Genomic DNA, 17,032 nt, shown 5'->3' with positions numbered 1-17,032 from the left:
ACAGAGGGACCCTGTCAGGATTGGGAGAGATGCAAGGAGGCTGCAGGTTTCCTAGCAACTGTATGAGGTTCTGGGGTTAAAGAAAGAATGGGAAATGCTTCCCGAGATACAGAGCAATGCTAGAATGTCCCAGCACTGTAACTTCTTGAGTTAAAATATGTGTGTAGTATTGGGAATACAAGGACATTTGGTGAGTGGGATGTAGGGGTCAAGATTTAGGAATTTCAGCCCAAATCCTGCTTTTACTCCGTTTTACAATATACTGACTAGGAGCTTGGGACAAACTCACTAGAGGAGAATCAGGACAAGCCAGCCTTCTATCTCTGAGTGACTTTGGAAAGTATAATCAGAGAGGTTCTATTAGGGGAGACAGAGTCACTGTCTTCAGGTAGGTGAAGGGGCTGTCATGTGAGCAGAGATTAGCTCTCTTCTGCTTGGCCCCAGAAGGTAGGACCTGAGACTCTGGGTAGTAGTTGCAGAGGCAAGATCAGGCTCAACGGCAAACCTTCTTACCAATTAGAGCTGTCCCAAAGTAGAATGGGCTGCCTTGAGAGTTAGTGAGCTTCCCCCACTGGGGGTCTTTAAGTAGTGGCTGGAGGACCACTTCTGTAGATGGGATTCTTGGTGAGGTCCTAATTGACTAGAGTAGCTAAGTCTTCCATAGTTGATCATTGTTACAATATTGCTGTCACTGTACAATGTCCTCCAGGTTCTGCTCTCTACACTTTGCATCAGTTCATGTAAGTCTTCCCAGGTTTTTCTGAAACCATCCTGCCCATCATTTCCTATACACAATAGTATTCCATCACAATCATATACCACAACTTGTTCAGCTATTCTCAATCTCCATTAATTCTTTGCCACTGAGCTGCCATAAATATTTTTGCTTATATGGGTCCTTTGCCTTTGATCTCCTTGAGGTTTAGACTAGCAGGGATATTATTGGGTCAAAGGCTATGTAGAGTTTTGTAGGTCTTTGGGCATAGTTCCAAATTGTTCTCCAGAATGGTCGGACTAGTTCACAACTCCACCAACAGCTGATGGTGCTCCCACTTTTCCCCATCTTCTCCTTTTCTGTCATGTTAGTCAATTTAATGGGTGTGAGGTGGTTACCTCAGAATTGTTTTAATTTGCATTTCTTTTACTATTAGTGATTTAGAATATTTTTCATATGACCATTAATAGCTTTATTTCTTCTACTGAAAAATGTCTGTTCATACCCTTTGACTATTTATCAATTGAGGATTGGCTCTTATTTGTATAAATTTGACTCAGTTCTCTGTATATTTGAGAAGTGAGACCTTTATCAGAATAATTTGTTACAAATTTTTTCCCAGTTTCCTGTTTTTCTTCTAATTTTGACTACCCTGGTTTTGTTTGTGCAAAAATGTTTTAATTTTATGGAATAAAAATTATCTACTTTATCTCCTGTGAATCTCTCCATTTCTAGCTTGGTTGTGAACTCTTCCCTTATCCATGGACTTGATAGGTAATTTTTCTAGCTCTGAGCTTCAATGATGATTTTCAGTAACAAAAGGTGATCTATACTGGAATAACCCATGACTTCTCTCTTTTGGCTCATTGGGATTTTAGGTGCATTGTTTTCTCAATAATATGCAGACTTTGACACTCCAAGAAGTCATGATTTCATCATCGTGGGTCCTTACTTCACCAACACAGAATCTGCTCCTTATGGAAAGGTCTTTGTGAGATGCAGGACCAAAAATTTCTTTATTCTGTGGTCAACATAGTGATGAGTCTCTTTGACATTAGCTAGGTCAGGCTTCAGATGACAAACAGATGTTTCTGGGTCCATATTTTAAGCCCTTCCAGTTTGGTAGGACCTGGCCAAGGTTGCACTCTATGGGCAGAGCTTTAGAGAAGCTTTGCTTGGAGAGCCCAATTTTTCACACTATGATGAGGCCCCAGAGGAGGATTAGAGTGGAGGTCTCTACTGCCACCATCAGCAGCAGTAGCACCACCCCGCCCCCACCACTACCATCACCACCACCACCACCACCACTGCCATCATCATCATCATCATCATCATCATCATCATCACCATCACCACCATCACCACCACCACCACCACCATGACCAGCACCACCACCATCATCACCATAGTCATTGAGCTGACCATGAACCCTCTCTGCAGGAGCTCCAACACAGAGTCATCCAGTATCTGCTTGAAGACTTCCAGGGAAGGGAAACTTACTGCCCTGATCAATCTACACAAGCATTTATTAAATACCTACACAGTATCAGGCACTGTGCTAGGCATGGGGATACAAATATGAGGAATGAAGCAATCTCAGCTTCCAAAGAGCTCACATCCTACATCCCAAGGCACCCCTTCTGCTGTGTGCTAGTTCTCATTTTTAGGGTCCCTTTTGATACATTTGGTCTTCCAATTCCAATCTGTTCCATCTTTTAATGTGTAATCCTCTAAATCGAATTAAATTCTTCTCTCTCTTCCTCATGGTTCCTCCACCTCTCCCCATTGTTTTTAACTCCTGGAGTGAAGGAAATGATCCTTCTGATAAGAAGCCAAAAGGCTTTGGTTGGAGCCCTGTTTCTACTGTCATATGTCCTCCCTGGGCCATGTTTTCCATCTTTGTTAAGTTGTAGTGATGATACTCCCCTTTTGAAATTGTTATGGGAATTGGGCCTTTGTCAGTCATGAAGCACTAAATCGGTGTAAAAAAACCAACAAAAACGTGGGCAGGAATTCACAGTCAAAGGTGAGCAGAAAGGGAAGGGCATTGCAGACATGAGACAGGCCGCAGCACGAGCAAAGGCTCGGAGATGGGAAGCTGTAGGGTGTGTTCAAGGCATAACAAGTAGCAGAGTTAGGCCAGAGCGTTGAGTCCATGGGGGGACATGACGGGAGCCAAAGCTGGAAACCAATGGGCATGCGGTCCTTCCTGGAATGCCACCTTCTTCTCTTGTTTGTTGTAGGGCCCAAAATGACCGGTGTGGAGTGTGTGCAGGGGATGGCTTCAGGCCTCTATGAAGAACTATTCACCGTCATTGTCTCACTTATCAACAGGTACGGAAGGTGCATTTGGCAACGTTCTTATTTCTTCACCCCGGTCTGGGGTTGAAGACTTTATGGGGTCAGGTGGGACAGGGCATAGAGAATGGGGACTGGAGTCAGGAAGGCCTGAATTCAAATCCAGCTTCAGACACTTACTAGCTGTGTGATCTTGGGAAAGTCCCTTCATCTCTGCCCGCCTCAGTTCCTCTTTACCTCCTGGGGTTGATGTGAGGATCAAATGACTTTTGTGCGGTGCCCGGCACATAGTAGGCACTGTGCATACGTGTTAGCTATTGGCTATTTGACGTTGTTGTCATTCTGTATAATTGCAACTAAAGCAATGGAAGAAGCAGCTTCTGGCCAAGCTCCTGCGATGGTCCCTGACAGCTGAGCGGTGCTGAGGACTCCCCAGGGGGCCCTGGAGAGGGGCTGGGGCGTGGACTCCACTGCTCTACCAGCCTCCCGGCATCCCTGGGGAGCAAGCAAGCACTAGGCCCGTGCGTTGGGTTGAGCATTGGCCTCTTCCACTGTGTTATAGAGGCGCTCTCGGGAATCCAGACCAAGAAATGCTTCCATGCCCACTCTGGGCTGGGCACCTGCTGGCTGCTGAAGCAATGAGGACAGAATGAAAATGGCCCCTGTCCTCAGGGAGCTTCCGTTTGATCGAGGAATTCAATAGATACACAAATGAGTACAAGTTCGATTATTCCTCTGGGGTGGGTCCCTAGCTCCTTCCGGCAAGGGACCTACTCAATTCAGTTCAAATATTATTAAACACCTGCTGTGTTCAGGGTACCCTGTTGGGTGCTGGGGCTACGGAGATGAAATGATGACACAGCTCCTGCTCCAAGAAATTTATGTTCTGCTGAAGGTGGGGCCACGCTAGCACTGATAAATTAATGCCAAGTTAACAATATAGAAATATATATTTAAACATGCAAATAAATATATAAACAAATGATAAATGGAATGATAAGTAGCAAAATTAAAATGACCACCACTACCAAAGATGATAAAAATAAAAACCAGTATTTATGTAGTGTTTGAAGGTTGGCAAGATCCTTAACCAATATTATCTTGTTTGAAATAAATATATAATATATGCAAAGAATATATGACCTGTGCTTGTCAGGGTATTCTCTTGAGAAGAAAGCTGACCTCAGAACCAAGAAGACCTGAGTTCGAGTCCCACATTTGACATATACAGGCTGTGTGAGTCACATCTTTGAGCACTCTAGGCACTTCCTTAACAATAGAAGTTACTGAGTAGGTGCAGACCTGCACTGGTGGAGAGGGTTTTCTCCCCTGGGAGTTCTTTATGCCAGTGAAATCCGAGGTCCAATCCAAAGCCCCCAACCCTATCCAAAGAAGAACAGGTTCAAAAGATGTCACTGGAGAACTGTGTGATTGGGAGACGAGACGAGCTGCTTTGGGCCAGGGAGGAACTGGAACCTTTGTCAATTAAAAAAAAACCAAGGGAGGCTTTCAGCACGGTGGTGGACTTCTTCTGTCGAGCCTATGGGAAGACATGGACAGGAGTCCTGTGAGCTTTGTTGTGTGAGGATCTATGTTGTGGGAGGTAACTTCCCCTCACCTTCTGCAACCCAGTCCTCATGGCCCCATTACCCGTCTCCCACCAGCAGATGGATGCCATAGTCTGCTGGCTACTGACTCCTCCCCTATCTCCACCTCTGCTGGAGGCATCCAGAACTCTGTGACTCAAGGTGATGCTTGAGCTGAGCTTCAAAGAAAGTGAGGAATTTTTCAAAGTGGACATGAGGAGAGAGAGCATCCAGAGCATGAGGGAGAGCTTGTGCAAAAGTGTGGAGATGGGGAATGCATATTATTTATGGAAAAATCAATCTACCATCTATTAAGCACCTATTGTATGCTAGGCACTGAGCTGGGTGCTAGGACAAAATATGGACAAAAATGAAACCACCCTCACTCTCCAGGAGTTTACTTCTTTGGTGGGGGGAGGGAGGGGACAGCCAGCAGACCTGTTTGCCTGGAGTGGTCAGTAAGGAAAGGGAGTAATATGAAATAAGTGGTTCATGGTAAGACTGTGAAGGGTCTTAAATGTCAGACTGAAGAGCTTTCATTGTATCATAGCAGTAATAGGGAGCCACTGAAGGTATTTGAATAGGAGGGGAGACATAGACCTTGGTTCTGAATATATCAATTTAGCCATTTTTTTGGGCATAGACTAGAGAGAAGAGAGGCTGAAAGCAGGAGGCCAGTTAGACCACATTAAAGGGAGGCATTTCCTCCAAAGCTCCTACTTGGTGATAGTTTTTGTATTAATGCCTCTCCCCGCCCCATTCCACCTTTCATCTCCATAGTGCTTTCTACTCTGGATGCTCTGGGAGCTCACTGGTGTGGGTCATCCCTCTGCCCATGCAGATGCCAGCCATCCACTCCCCCTCATCACATGTGATTCATTCTTGTCTGTGTCTTCCCACACCTCCTCACTAGGCAATCCATCCAATGGGCCAGTGCCTTCTCTGAGGCCCTCTGAGCATTTTATGGGTACCATGGCCATGGCCATTGGCTTCTTCCATCTCCTCTTACTGCCCGGCCAGTCTCTTTCCTCTTTCTATTACCTATGTCTCAATTTCATTCTCTCTCTCACACATTCTCTCTCTATCTCTCTCCCTTTCTCTCTCTCTCTTCTCCCTCTCTTCTCCCTCTCTTCTTCTTCTTTTCCCTTCCCTTCCCTTACCTTCCCTTCTCTTCACTTCCCTTCTCTTCTGTTATATTCTCTTATCTTCTCTTCTATTCTCTTATCTTCTCTTCTCTTCTCTTCTCTTCTCTTCTCTTCCCTTCTCTTCTCTCTCTCTCTCTCCGTCTTTCCCTCTCTCTTCCCCCTCTCTCTACCCTCTTTTATTTCTCTCTCTCCTCTCTCTTCTTTCTCTCTCTCCTCTCTCTTCTGTCTCCTCTCTCTCTCTCTCTCTCTCTCTCTCTCTCTCTCTCTCTCTCTCTCTCTCTCTCTCTCCCTCCCTCCCTCCCCCTTTCTCTCTCTGTCTCCCCTCCCCCAAAACCAAACACATATCTTGGTAGTTGGTGGTTGGCAAAAAGTCTGTGATCTATGTAACTGTCCCTTCACTGGCCTCTGGTTCTAATGCTCACTCACAATTTACTAAAAATTTCCACAGGGATGTAGAGCAAGTGTTAAAATGCCCATTTAAGAGATAAGGAAACTGAGGCCCAGAGAGGTGAAATGCTTTTCTCCAAGGTCACATAGCATATCCCAGATAAAGCTAGGGTTACGGCCCAGCTTTCTCAGCTGTGTTCTTCTTTCTCTTCTGCCCCAGCTTGCCCCAGGGCCCATTACAGACCATTCAGCCATGACTGTGTCTTAGAGGAAAGTGACCTAGTTTTACATCCAAGTCTCAGAGGGTGGAGGCTGCAGGGGCCAGGCTGGGAGGATGCCTTCACTTTGGTGATGTCCTCGGCGCTGGCCCATTCTAGCCTTTTAAGTAATTCTGACAGTGATCCAGCACGTCAGGCCAGAAAACATATGTTTCAACAAAGTCGTGGAGATGCTGCTGCTTTTGTCGAGCTGCCGGGAAATCACCGGAGGTAAATCACCGGGAGCGTGGAGTACAATTTCCAAATCACAGCGTTTGTCAGAGGCTGCAAAGATGCATCAGCAGAATCGGCCTCCAAGGGCTTTGTTGTCTGCGGAGGGCCTCTCCCTGGGGCTGGCGATTGTCCTTTAGGACAACAGAGATTCAGTTGTTCGTGTGCTCATATGTTCATTCATTCATTCATTCATTCATTCATTCATTCATTCATTCATTCAGTAAGCTGAGCCAATATGGGTTGGTAAGAAGAGCACTTATTTTGGAAGCAGGACCCAGATTCCTATCTTAGCTCTTCTATTCACTAGCTGAGTGACCTTGGGCAGATCAAGGTCCTTCTCTGGGCTTCAGTTTCCCTCCTCTTTGACATGCACCAGGTGCTGTGCCCTTAGAGTTAGTTCACTCAATTCCCCCATTTTCAGGGATGGAAACTGAAGCACAGAGGGAAATGACTTTTCCAAGGTCACGCACATTGCACATAGCAGAACCAAGATTTGAACTGAGGTCTCCCGTGCTCAATCCCGTGCAGAATCCCTGGCCTCAAGGAGCTCACACTGTAAGATGCAGCTCATTGCTACCTGAGCCCAAGTACTGTGACATCAGGCTGTCTCCCTGTCCTGACGAGCTGATGAAAAATGTAGAAATTTAGAAATGAGCGAATGAAGCCAAGCTTGCTCCCAAGGCCCGGAGATGCACTGGCTTAGTTTGGAGGGTGAGCTTCATCATAATGCAGAGAAACACACCTTTAATGGGCTTAGCTTTGGGCCGAAACACCAGAGGAGAAGCCTGGGTGGATCAGCTGGCTCATGTTGTACCTAGAAATGGCAGCTGGGATTTGAGGGATGATGGCAGGCCTACCCCCTCAATATATTGTCCTTACTAGCTTGCCTTGGTATCTGGAATTCCGCCAATGGAATACCACTATACCGCTTGTATGGTTTAGGCCACTGTCTCCAAGCAGCCTCAAAGAGCCAGTATGATTTTGAGCCAGGGACCTGTGTTCGAAATCCGCCTCGGACATTCGACTGCTGGGCAGGTCCATTTTCACATCGGTAAAATGAGAAGAAGCATGCTTGCTTAATCTGCCTCCTAGGGTCGTTGTGAGGTAATCACTTCACCAATATGCATTATAAATGTCAGGTATTTGAACCTGGCTCTTTTGGCTGCTAAACCTTTCAGTGTTTGTTTATTATTATAATTCTTATTATCCGGTCCAATGTAGGCTGCCTCCCTTTTGTGTTTGTATCTGCAGTGATGAATCCCAGCCCCAATGGTCTATTACGTCATCGATTAAGATGGCTAAAATGTTGATTGATCAGTCTTGAAGAAAAGCCTGAGGAAATGGAGGGCAGGATGAGTTTGGAAGCCACGAGGACGGGTGGAGAAAAGAAACGGGAGTTGTTTCCTACAAAGGCAGGGTCGGTTGGTGCATCTCGAGGGTCGGGTCTGGGGGGAGCCTGAGGACACTGGCTGTCTTTGTACATTGGCAATGCCCAGGCCACTAAAGACTTGGCCCATGCTATAGCCTTGCCTGGGCTGCTAGGGGGGAGCCATTGTGCACAGAGCACCAGGACTGAAGTCAGGAAGACTCGATAACAACAACCATAAGTTACATTGCTATAGTCCTCGAAGATTTTAAAGGTTCGAGGTGTGCTTTATCTTATTTGATCCTTACCACAACCTGGGAGGCAGGGACTCGTATTGTCCTCGTCTTACAGATGAGGAAACTGAGGTAGACAGGGTTAAGTGACTTACCCAGGGTCACACAGCTAGTGAGTGTCTGGGGCTGGATCTGAATTCAGGTCTTCCGGTCTCAAAATCCAGAGCTCTATCTACCGAGTCCCCTAGCTGTCCTATGCCAATGAAATCATAAGTGCCATGTCTCTCCCTACCTCCCGCATCTCTGGTACCTGCTTTGCAGGGCTGTCCCAAGGCTCAAAGAAGATAATATCTGTAAAGAACCCTACCAGGCTTAAGAGGCTACCCAAGTATCCCCTCGTTCTGATTTTATTTTGCCGTTTTGTAAAATGGGCATCCTGCTCCCTGCACCCTTATTCTTGGGTCATCGTGCCCAGAGTGGTTTGGAGAGCTCTGGTTGTGGAGCGTGCCCCACAAGAGGCTAGCTGGGCTTTTCCTCTCTCCTCCCCCCAGGTCTGAGCTCCCAGGGGAGAAGAATTGGGATGAGTATAGCCAGGGCCACTGATGGCTGACATTAGAAATGAAGGTGGTTATTGCCCTGCAAGGGCCGACTTTGTATTAGGGCCAAAGCCACCTGGTGTTCTCAGGACTAACTCCATCACTTACCTGGGAGCTTCCCAGCACAGTCCTGGAAGAAGCCAGAGGGGGCCAGAAAGGACTTGGGAGAGACCAGTCATAAGGCCCTGGGGAAGCTCCCTCCACCAGAGCGATGGTGGAGGCCTTGGCTGCCACCACACTCCTGCCGATGCTTCCCTCTCTCCTCTTTCCCTAGGTCCTTGGCTTCCAGTCACCTCTCCATGTTCTCCATCATGGTGGTGGACAACCCGGGCTTCCACAACCCCCGTCACCAGAAGAAGGAGCGGGCGGCCACATTTGAGGAGCTTTGCCACAATTATGTTCATGAACGGCTACAGACCTTGTTCTTTCGGAAGAAGTTTGAGACAGAGCTGGATCGGTATAGGGAGGTGAGGTCCTGGGCAGACCCTCAGCCACAGGCCCCTGGAGGATGTGGAGGGTCTTTAAGGATGCCCTCCTAACAGGATGAGCCAGGAGAAAGAGTGGGAAGCTTTTTGCTGGCATCAGATTCTCCCTTAAACTCCATTTCCAAAAGAATGTACACTCCTTGAGGACAAGGGATCATTCCTTTTTCTCCCTGTATTCCCAGAAGCTGGTGTATAGTAGGTACCAAATAAATGTTTATTGAATGAATGTTGAGCGCCACTCCCTTGTTCAAGAACATATGATAGCTCCCTATTATTTATGGCATCAAACTCTTTTCTTGCTCTGCCCAATTTAAAAAAAATTAGTCGATGTGATTTGCTTTTGTATCCCAATTATCTCTAGATGCACCTGTCTTCCATTTTCCCACAGTGAACTGTTATTTGTAGCTGAGAAAGAAAAATGGTTCAGTAAAACTGACTTACTATATATCAACCCTTCCTTACAGAGTTTTCTGACTTCCCACAATATGGTTCCATCCCATATATTCAGCCAGCCAAGGGGTGTGTTCCTTAAATCAATACCAGAACCCTGGGTTGGCATGGCCCAGATTGGGGAGTGCAGAGATCCTGGGTTAAGTTAATTACTGATTTAAGAAAGCAGAGTAAAAAGAGATGTGCCCATGGTTTGAGGCATTGAGGATGGCAGCCTGGCCAGTGAGGCAGCTGTTTGTTTAGCGACGTGTGGGTTTTTTCTGCTTGGTTAGCCTTTGAACAGGAAGACTCTTTCTGAATCCAAATGTATATCTAGAGCTCCTGCGCTGTCTTTTTGGGTCTCTCCCATTTCCTTCCAGCCTTGCAACCGGGAGCTGTGGGCAGTCTGCCTGGGTAAAGCCCCCACAGGGTGTGGGATCCCTGAAAAGGGAGGTTCCAGGACTGAGGGAGCACCCCATTAGAGCCCTGGGAGGGCTGGGATCATTACCCAGCTTCCCAAGTGGGCCACCTGTCTTAATTTATCTCAATGGATATCTTGTAGGTGTCCAAGCAAAAAGCCATTTAACCCCCCAATGCCCTCATCAGATCCTCCTGGAATCCCCTGAACCCTTGGGGTACAAAGTCAGTGTTTACTTGCCAGGGGACAAAGATAGCAGTTTTTCAAACACATCACAATTGTTTTTAGGTATAAGTCAAGTTCAGTAAGTGTGCTGTCTATAAGAAATAACTGCCCGAGGCCAGTTTAGGCCTTTAGGAGTGATGGCCAATGAGGCCAACCAAACTACCTACGGTGGAATTAGCTAGTAACCCAGGGCCTCTGGGGCTACCCAGCCTGCCTTAGGATTCTGGGGGGATGGAGATGGGGTGTAGCCAGGAGCAGAGATCACAGGGGTCCTCTTGTGGTCATTCCTTGATGGGATTTAGGAATACATTCAGTAAGCATCTCTTAAGCATTTACTCTGAGCCAGGTACTCCTCTAAGCTCTGCAGACATAAAGGCAGAGCTAAAAGCAGCCCCTGCCCACAAGGAGCTTACATTCTGTTGGGAGGAGAGAACCTACCTTAGGCAGGTAAGAAAATGAAAAGGCTTTGGAAAAGGCAGAGTTCCAACCACCGTGTGTAGGGGCAGGCATCAGTAGAGAGGGAAGGATCTGCCCAGGGCACCTGGAATGGTGCCTGACTGCTACAATATCCCCTTGACCCGTGTCTCTAAATGGGAGTTTGTAGCTGGAATGCACGAAGCCGTTCCTATGTGGGAGTTAGGGCCGCTAGGTGGTGCAGTGGACAGACTACTAGGCTTGGAATCAGGAAGACACATCTTCTAGAGTTCAAATCTGACCTCAGATACTTAGCTGTGTGACTCTGGGTAAGTCACTTCACCCTCTTTGCCTCAGTTTCCTCATCTGTAAAATGGGCTGGAAAGGAAATGGCAAACCCGCTCTGGTATCTTTGCCAGGAAAACCCCAAATGGGTCACAAAGAGTCAGATACAACTGAACAACAACTTCCTGACTTCAAGGCCAACACCCTAATGCTCTCCATGTTGCCTCTCCACAAATTATTACTAGGATTATTAAGCTTGGGATGGAAAGTGGCATTCGTACCAACAATGGCGAAACAAACAACAGACCCCACTGTAATGACCCAGGAGAGGTACAAAGGAAGCTCTGATCTGTATGATGCCCATAAGAAGGAAAAGCTCAGTTTGGCCTAGGGTGGTAATTGAGGTGGTAATTGAGCTGCGTTAGCAAAGATGGAGGGTGTGTGTGGTTGTGGGGGGAACTTTTCAACAGGCTTAGACAGAGTGTGGCCATTTGGGGCTCCTAATGCTGGTGGGCTTGGAAAGGGCACTATCAGAAATGTCTCATGGTGGAGCTTTGATCTCTACCTCTATTGACACAAAAGCCAGTGGGACAAAGAGAGCCACACGTTTGATGTCCTCCAGAAGTTATTGCGCATCCTTATCAGATGTTCAGAGATTCTGCAATGTAGTCAACTTTTAAATACTGTCTTCTAGGAAAAGGTGGTGGTTCCCTTTGATCTCCCAGAGCTCTCCCCAAGGACCACAGTGGCAATCATCGACCAGAATCTCTCCCAGGTGAGAAGGCTGGGCATCATGGGTCTCAATTCTCGTAGTTGCTCTGTACTGGTTATGGTTGGGATAAATGATGCAACTGAGTGGGTGGGCATGGTTGCAGGTGTCCGTTAAGGCAGTCCTGGTGCCATTTTCCCACTGTGTGTGCACATGTGCATGGTGTATAAATATTATCTCTGTCTTGGAATGGGACACCTCTCCTCCTGGGAGGAGCCAAAACCAAAGCATCAGAAGGTGTTTTCTTTCTATCTTGTGGTCCAGGGCATTGGCCTTTGATCTTGCCTGACATAATAGGTGGCATTTCTTTCTGCCTACCTTTGCTCAATGGATGCATACCCTCTCTGGTCAAGAATCCTTTAAGAATCATCTGGGTTTTCTATCTCTGCCCCCAATGCTTGGCGTGTACTAAACACTTAACAAATGCTTTCTCATTCATTCCTTTTTTTCATTCATTCGTGATCAGCATATGATACATAAATTTCCCTTTTCCCTCTCCCTCCTTGCCAGGGCACCCTAGAAGAACCCTGGGTCTCCTGGAGACAGTTTTCAGCTTCACTTTAGGCACTGGTTGGCTAAGCTGCCAATTTAAAGTCTTCCACTGTCCATCAATCTTCTTTGCCCACTTGACATTTTTATTACTCTTCTCCAACTTTCTTTCAGTCTGCTGAAGCTCTGCTAATGTTATTCATTCTCTCCTTTCTTGTGTTCCCTGATCTTTGCTGTGCCTTGAATTTCAGTTCTGTGAACCATGACTTTCCCACTGCTTTGAAATAAAATTTCCTCCCGGAGGAGACACTATTTTATTTGAAGGAAAGAACTTGGGGTGTCTGTGGAAAGAGATTCATGAGGCATCATGAGGAGCCTGAGATCAGAGGAAGCGAGACTGTATCTTGGCTTTGCCTTGACCCATGTGACCTTGGGCAAGTCATAGGCTCTATGGGCTTCAGTTTCCTCGTCCATAACATTGACTAGGGTGACCTCTAAGCTTCCTTTCGGCTCTAAATCGCAAGATCTCTGACTGCATCTGGAAGTTACCTGGGCCATCGAGTCAGATTCCATTCATTTGGCTTGGGAGAATGACAGATTTGGTCCAGACTGAGTCTGGTGAGGAAGCCAAGTGAAAGATGTGAAACAGAATCCCATTGGGATGCTGCTAACTTTCAAACCAGCTTTTGGGTATTGCATAGATTTTCAGACTCAGCTGCTGCGTTGGTTAGTTTTTGCTAATTGCTTTTTTCCTCCCTCTTTCTTTTTAATTCTTTGTTAGAAGAGATGAATCCCTGAATGGGACATGGGTGGGAGTATATTTGGAAATGAAAGTGATGTATGAAAAAGCCTGTATAATTGAAAAAAAATAACCAATTATCCATTTGGTGCACACAGTCATGCCTGTGGGCTGGCCACTGTATCTGGTTTACAACTTTCTACTGATCTCAGGTGACCTTGTCTTTTGAAACCTTGGAAGATCATTACAAAGCCTCACATCTTAAGGTTCATTCTTTTATTGACTTAAGCTTTAAGGAAATTGAGTGTTCCTGGGGAAAATTTAGCTATGAGAATTGTCCCCATGATCTGGAGCTCTGAACATTACAAAAGGCTACTTTCCATTGATGAATCCACAAATGATTTTGGAAAGAAGGTGTGGGATGTAAGTTGGAGACTGTAAGCTCCTATCCCTGATGCTCAGGAGTCCAAACCACCACCTGTCCTTCCCGAGGTAGGATGGAAAAAGACTTAGCCCCAGTCCATAGGGAGCAGCCTGATCCCTAGGCCCTCTCAGCATGGTTGAGTGGTGGTGTCTCCCGACCAGGTGCGTGTTCCAGTTGCGGGCCAAGCGGAGGAACCCAAAGGCCTTCTCTGGGTCCTGGATGAGGAGGTCCGGATCGAGGGGTCGGGTGACAATGCTGTGATGGATCGCTTGTGTTTAGCCTTTGAGAAGAAGGAAGCTGGTGCTGATGGTAAGAGAGCAGGGGGGAAACCGAGCAGAGCTATGACTATTAGGTGGCATCATCTCTAGAGAATATTATTCATTCATTCATTCATTCATTCATTCATTTATTTATTCATTCGTTCATTTGTTCATTCATTCATTCATTTGATTCATATAGTTGAAATCACTCACTCACAACAGGTGAGGCACTAGCAGGTTTCTGAAGATTTAGGTAGCTAGGTGACACAGTGGATAGAGCGCTGGACCTGGAGTTAGGAAGACCTGGGTTCCAATCCAGCCTCAGACACTTCTTTAGCTGTATGACCTTGGGCAAGTCCCTCCAGCATTGTCTGCCTCAGTTTCCTCGTCTATAACATGGGAACAATAATATCACCTATCTCCCAGGGTTATTGTGAGGCTCAAAGGAGATGGCATTTAAAGCACTTAGTACAGTGCCTGGCACATAGTAGGCCCTTAATAAATCAAAAAGCCAATTAACAAATTGCTCTATTGATCACTCATTGAGCTCAGTATGACCAATATTCTTGTCCCCATTTTACAGAGAAGGAAACTGAGGCTGAGAGGGGCAGTGAGCCGTCTGTGTTCACGCCTTTGGTGTCAGAGGTGGGGTTCAAGCCACCGCCCCTCACAGCTGCCTCCACCGGGAGAGTGCAATGGAAAGATTGCGCAAAGATGTAGGACCCCCGACTCTAGGGCCGGGAGGGAGCTCAGAGGCCACTGACCCCGAGCTCATCATGTGACAAATGAGGTGTCAGAAGCTAGGGGAGATTAAGTGACTTGACTGTGGTCTCTCAGGTAGTGAGTCTTAGAGGCAAGTCTTGAATTCAGGTTCAAATTCAAACTCCTGAGCCAAAGACAGATTTAAAGGCCGGACACCAGCGGAGGCCATGGGGAGCCACTGAGGCTTTTTGAGCAGACTAAAGTCACGCTCAGAGGCCCCGTGATGTTTCTGAGGTGCCTTGGGCTCCCCCGAGCTCCGGCTTGGACAGATCCTGCTGAGTGAGGAAGGCCGAATTCTGTGACACTTTTGTTGATGGACTGGAGGCGGGGGAGCGGTCTGTCTGCTCTCTGAGGGTCAGCCTCAGGTCCAAGGAAGGACACGTCCCTTGTGGAGTAGAAAAGAGGACCCCGTTAAAATGTACCCTACTTCCTTTTGTTTAATTATTGATACAGAGGAAACAGCTTGTCGTTGCAAGCTCCAAAGTCAGCCTAAATGGAAGCTTTACCAGATAGCATTTAAGGAGGCTGATGACAATTACAGCTAGGTGGTGGCCTGACTTGGGGTCAAGAGGGTCCTGGGTTCAAATTCTGCCTTATACACTTACTTAGTATTTCTGGGTGGTGTGGCTCTGGGCACCTCACTTAACCTTTCAAAACCTCTGTTTCCTCTTCTGGAAGATGAGGGTGATAAGAGCACCTTCCTGATGGCACGATTGTGAGGAGAGAACACGAGATAATATATGCAAAGCGCGTGAGGAAGTGCTTGCTATAATAACAGACATTTACACAGTCTTTTAGGTTTGTGAAGCACTTTACAGCCTTGGGCAGAGAGGGGGTTGGTACTACAGGTATCATCGTTCCATTTTGCAGATTAGGAAACTGAGGATCAGAAAAACTAAATGACTCATTGGGGATCACGCAGCAAATACTTTTGTGAGGTTAGAATTGAACCCCAAACTCCTGGCCCAGAACTCCCAGCCACACTACCATAAACGGCCAGATTTAAGAGCAAATGCACCCAGGGATGATGATTCAATTTAACAAAGAATTTCTTTTTTGCTCTATGACCCTGGGCTCCAATAAGTACTGACTATCCCCAGGGCATTTGAAGGGATTTGATTAACATGTAGAAAAATGCCTGAGTAAAACAAGGTGTACTTTCAAGGGAGAGGGAGGGTTTTCTAGGGAGCCCCTGTGTGGCTGAGCACCTCCACCTGCTCAGCGGCTGGCACGCCCATCCAGACTGCCGAAGCTCACCAACCTCCTCCCTCAGTGCCTTCCACAAAGCCAGGCTGCACTGTCCTGAAGGAAGGAGAAGTTGATGGCATTGGAAGGTTGGTCATTCTTGGGGGGGGCAGGGAACCTCTCCTAGCCCAGGCCTTCCTCCCACCTCCCCCTTCCCGTCATCTCATATCTCCATCACATCTCCACAAGCCACCTGCAGCAGGTTGGAGTATCCTCCCAGCTCTGGGAAGAGGATGGCCCTATTATGAAAAGTGATTGTTGTTCACAAGCTCATGGGCAGGCTTTGAAGAAAATTAGAGTCCAAAGATGACTGGAGGTTCTACAGATTCTGTCGGCCAGTTAGCATGAAGCCCCTTGCCTGAATCAAACCAGACGCACAGGGTTCTCCCATTAAATCCCTTTGCATCAGCGTGATTTCAAACCTCTTTGAAGCCCATTTCCCAAGTTTGTCTCTGCAAATCTCCCCTGATGGGAGTTCCCTAAAATACTCTGGCTTATATAAGCACTGGTTTTTTTTACTTTTTTTTGTTCATACATCTGTCCCTGAGGGTCACTTTTATGGAAGCCCATAGGAAAGTTGCTGCAGACAGGTTCAAGGTATTATGTAGGTCCACCACCCTATCTCATGAGCCCACACCAGTGTGTTAACTTTTATTAGTAACTGGAGGACACAGTTCAAAACATGAGCCATTTGCTCAAAAGCACAGCAAAGCAAAACAGAAAAACAAGAAAAGATTCCCAATACACAATACAATTTCCCACAATACAGTTTCCCACAGATTAGTGAAGAAGACCATGCGTGCAGAGGACATAGGTGACTAGGAAACACATTGGAAGGGAAGACATAGAACCAGGGAGGGTGAGTGAAGGGGAACACATCAGAAAACCTTGTGACCAGAGACAGCTTGTGGAGACCACAGGGTAACATCTTAAATGTTGCAGAGATGCTGATATCCTCTAGTGATGTCAATGAGCTTCTCCCTCCTGGGAATTGATTCTATCTCTATCTGTCATCTTGTTTCTCCTGAGCATCTTCTCTAATCCCAGAGTTGTAGAGCTGTTCCTGGCTAGCTCCCAGGCTTCAGTTTTTCAGGGCTATCTGCTGCTCATATCGACCGAGAGGCAGTGGCTAGCAAGCCTCTCCCTGACAAGAGCAGGCTGGCATGTTTTAGTGCATAACTGTGTCCATAAGCCACTGTCCTTAGCCAGAAAGTTAACAAAAGTTGGAAGAAGGCTAAGACTGTTATAGAATAGCAGAATGCTAGTGATTT

The 17,032-nt window shown here is 46.8% G+C and overlaps 1 protein-coding gene across 1 annotated transcript in view; it reads left to right on the top strand.

Moving 5' to 3' along the window:
• The window catches only part of MYO18B (myosin XVIIIB), a 361,792-nt gene that overhangs the window by 117,986 nt on the left and 226,774 nt on the right, over positions 1-17,032 (top strand). Inside the window, exons 14-17 of the mRNA XM_036737706.1 lie at positions 2,959-3,049; positions 9,092-9,284; positions 11,768-11,848; positions 13,656-13,803. Coding sequence (XP_036593601.1) covers positions 2,959-3,049; positions 9,092-9,284; positions 11,768-11,848; positions 13,656-13,803 — 513 coding nt within the window. The remainder of the gene's footprint in view (positions 1-2,958; positions 3,050-9,091; positions 9,285-11,767; positions 11,849-13,655; positions 13,804-17,032) is intronic.

Source organism: Trichosurus vulpecula, chromosome 1 (genome assembly GCF_011100635.1).
Source record: "Trichosurus vulpecula isolate mTriVul1 chromosome 1, mTriVul1.pri, whole genome shotgun sequence".
NCBI classification, from domain to species: Eukaryota; Metazoa; Chordata; class Mammalia; order Diprotodontia; family Phalangeridae; genus Trichosurus; species Trichosurus vulpecula.
This window is presented reverse-complemented; position numbering and strand designations above follow the sequence as displayed.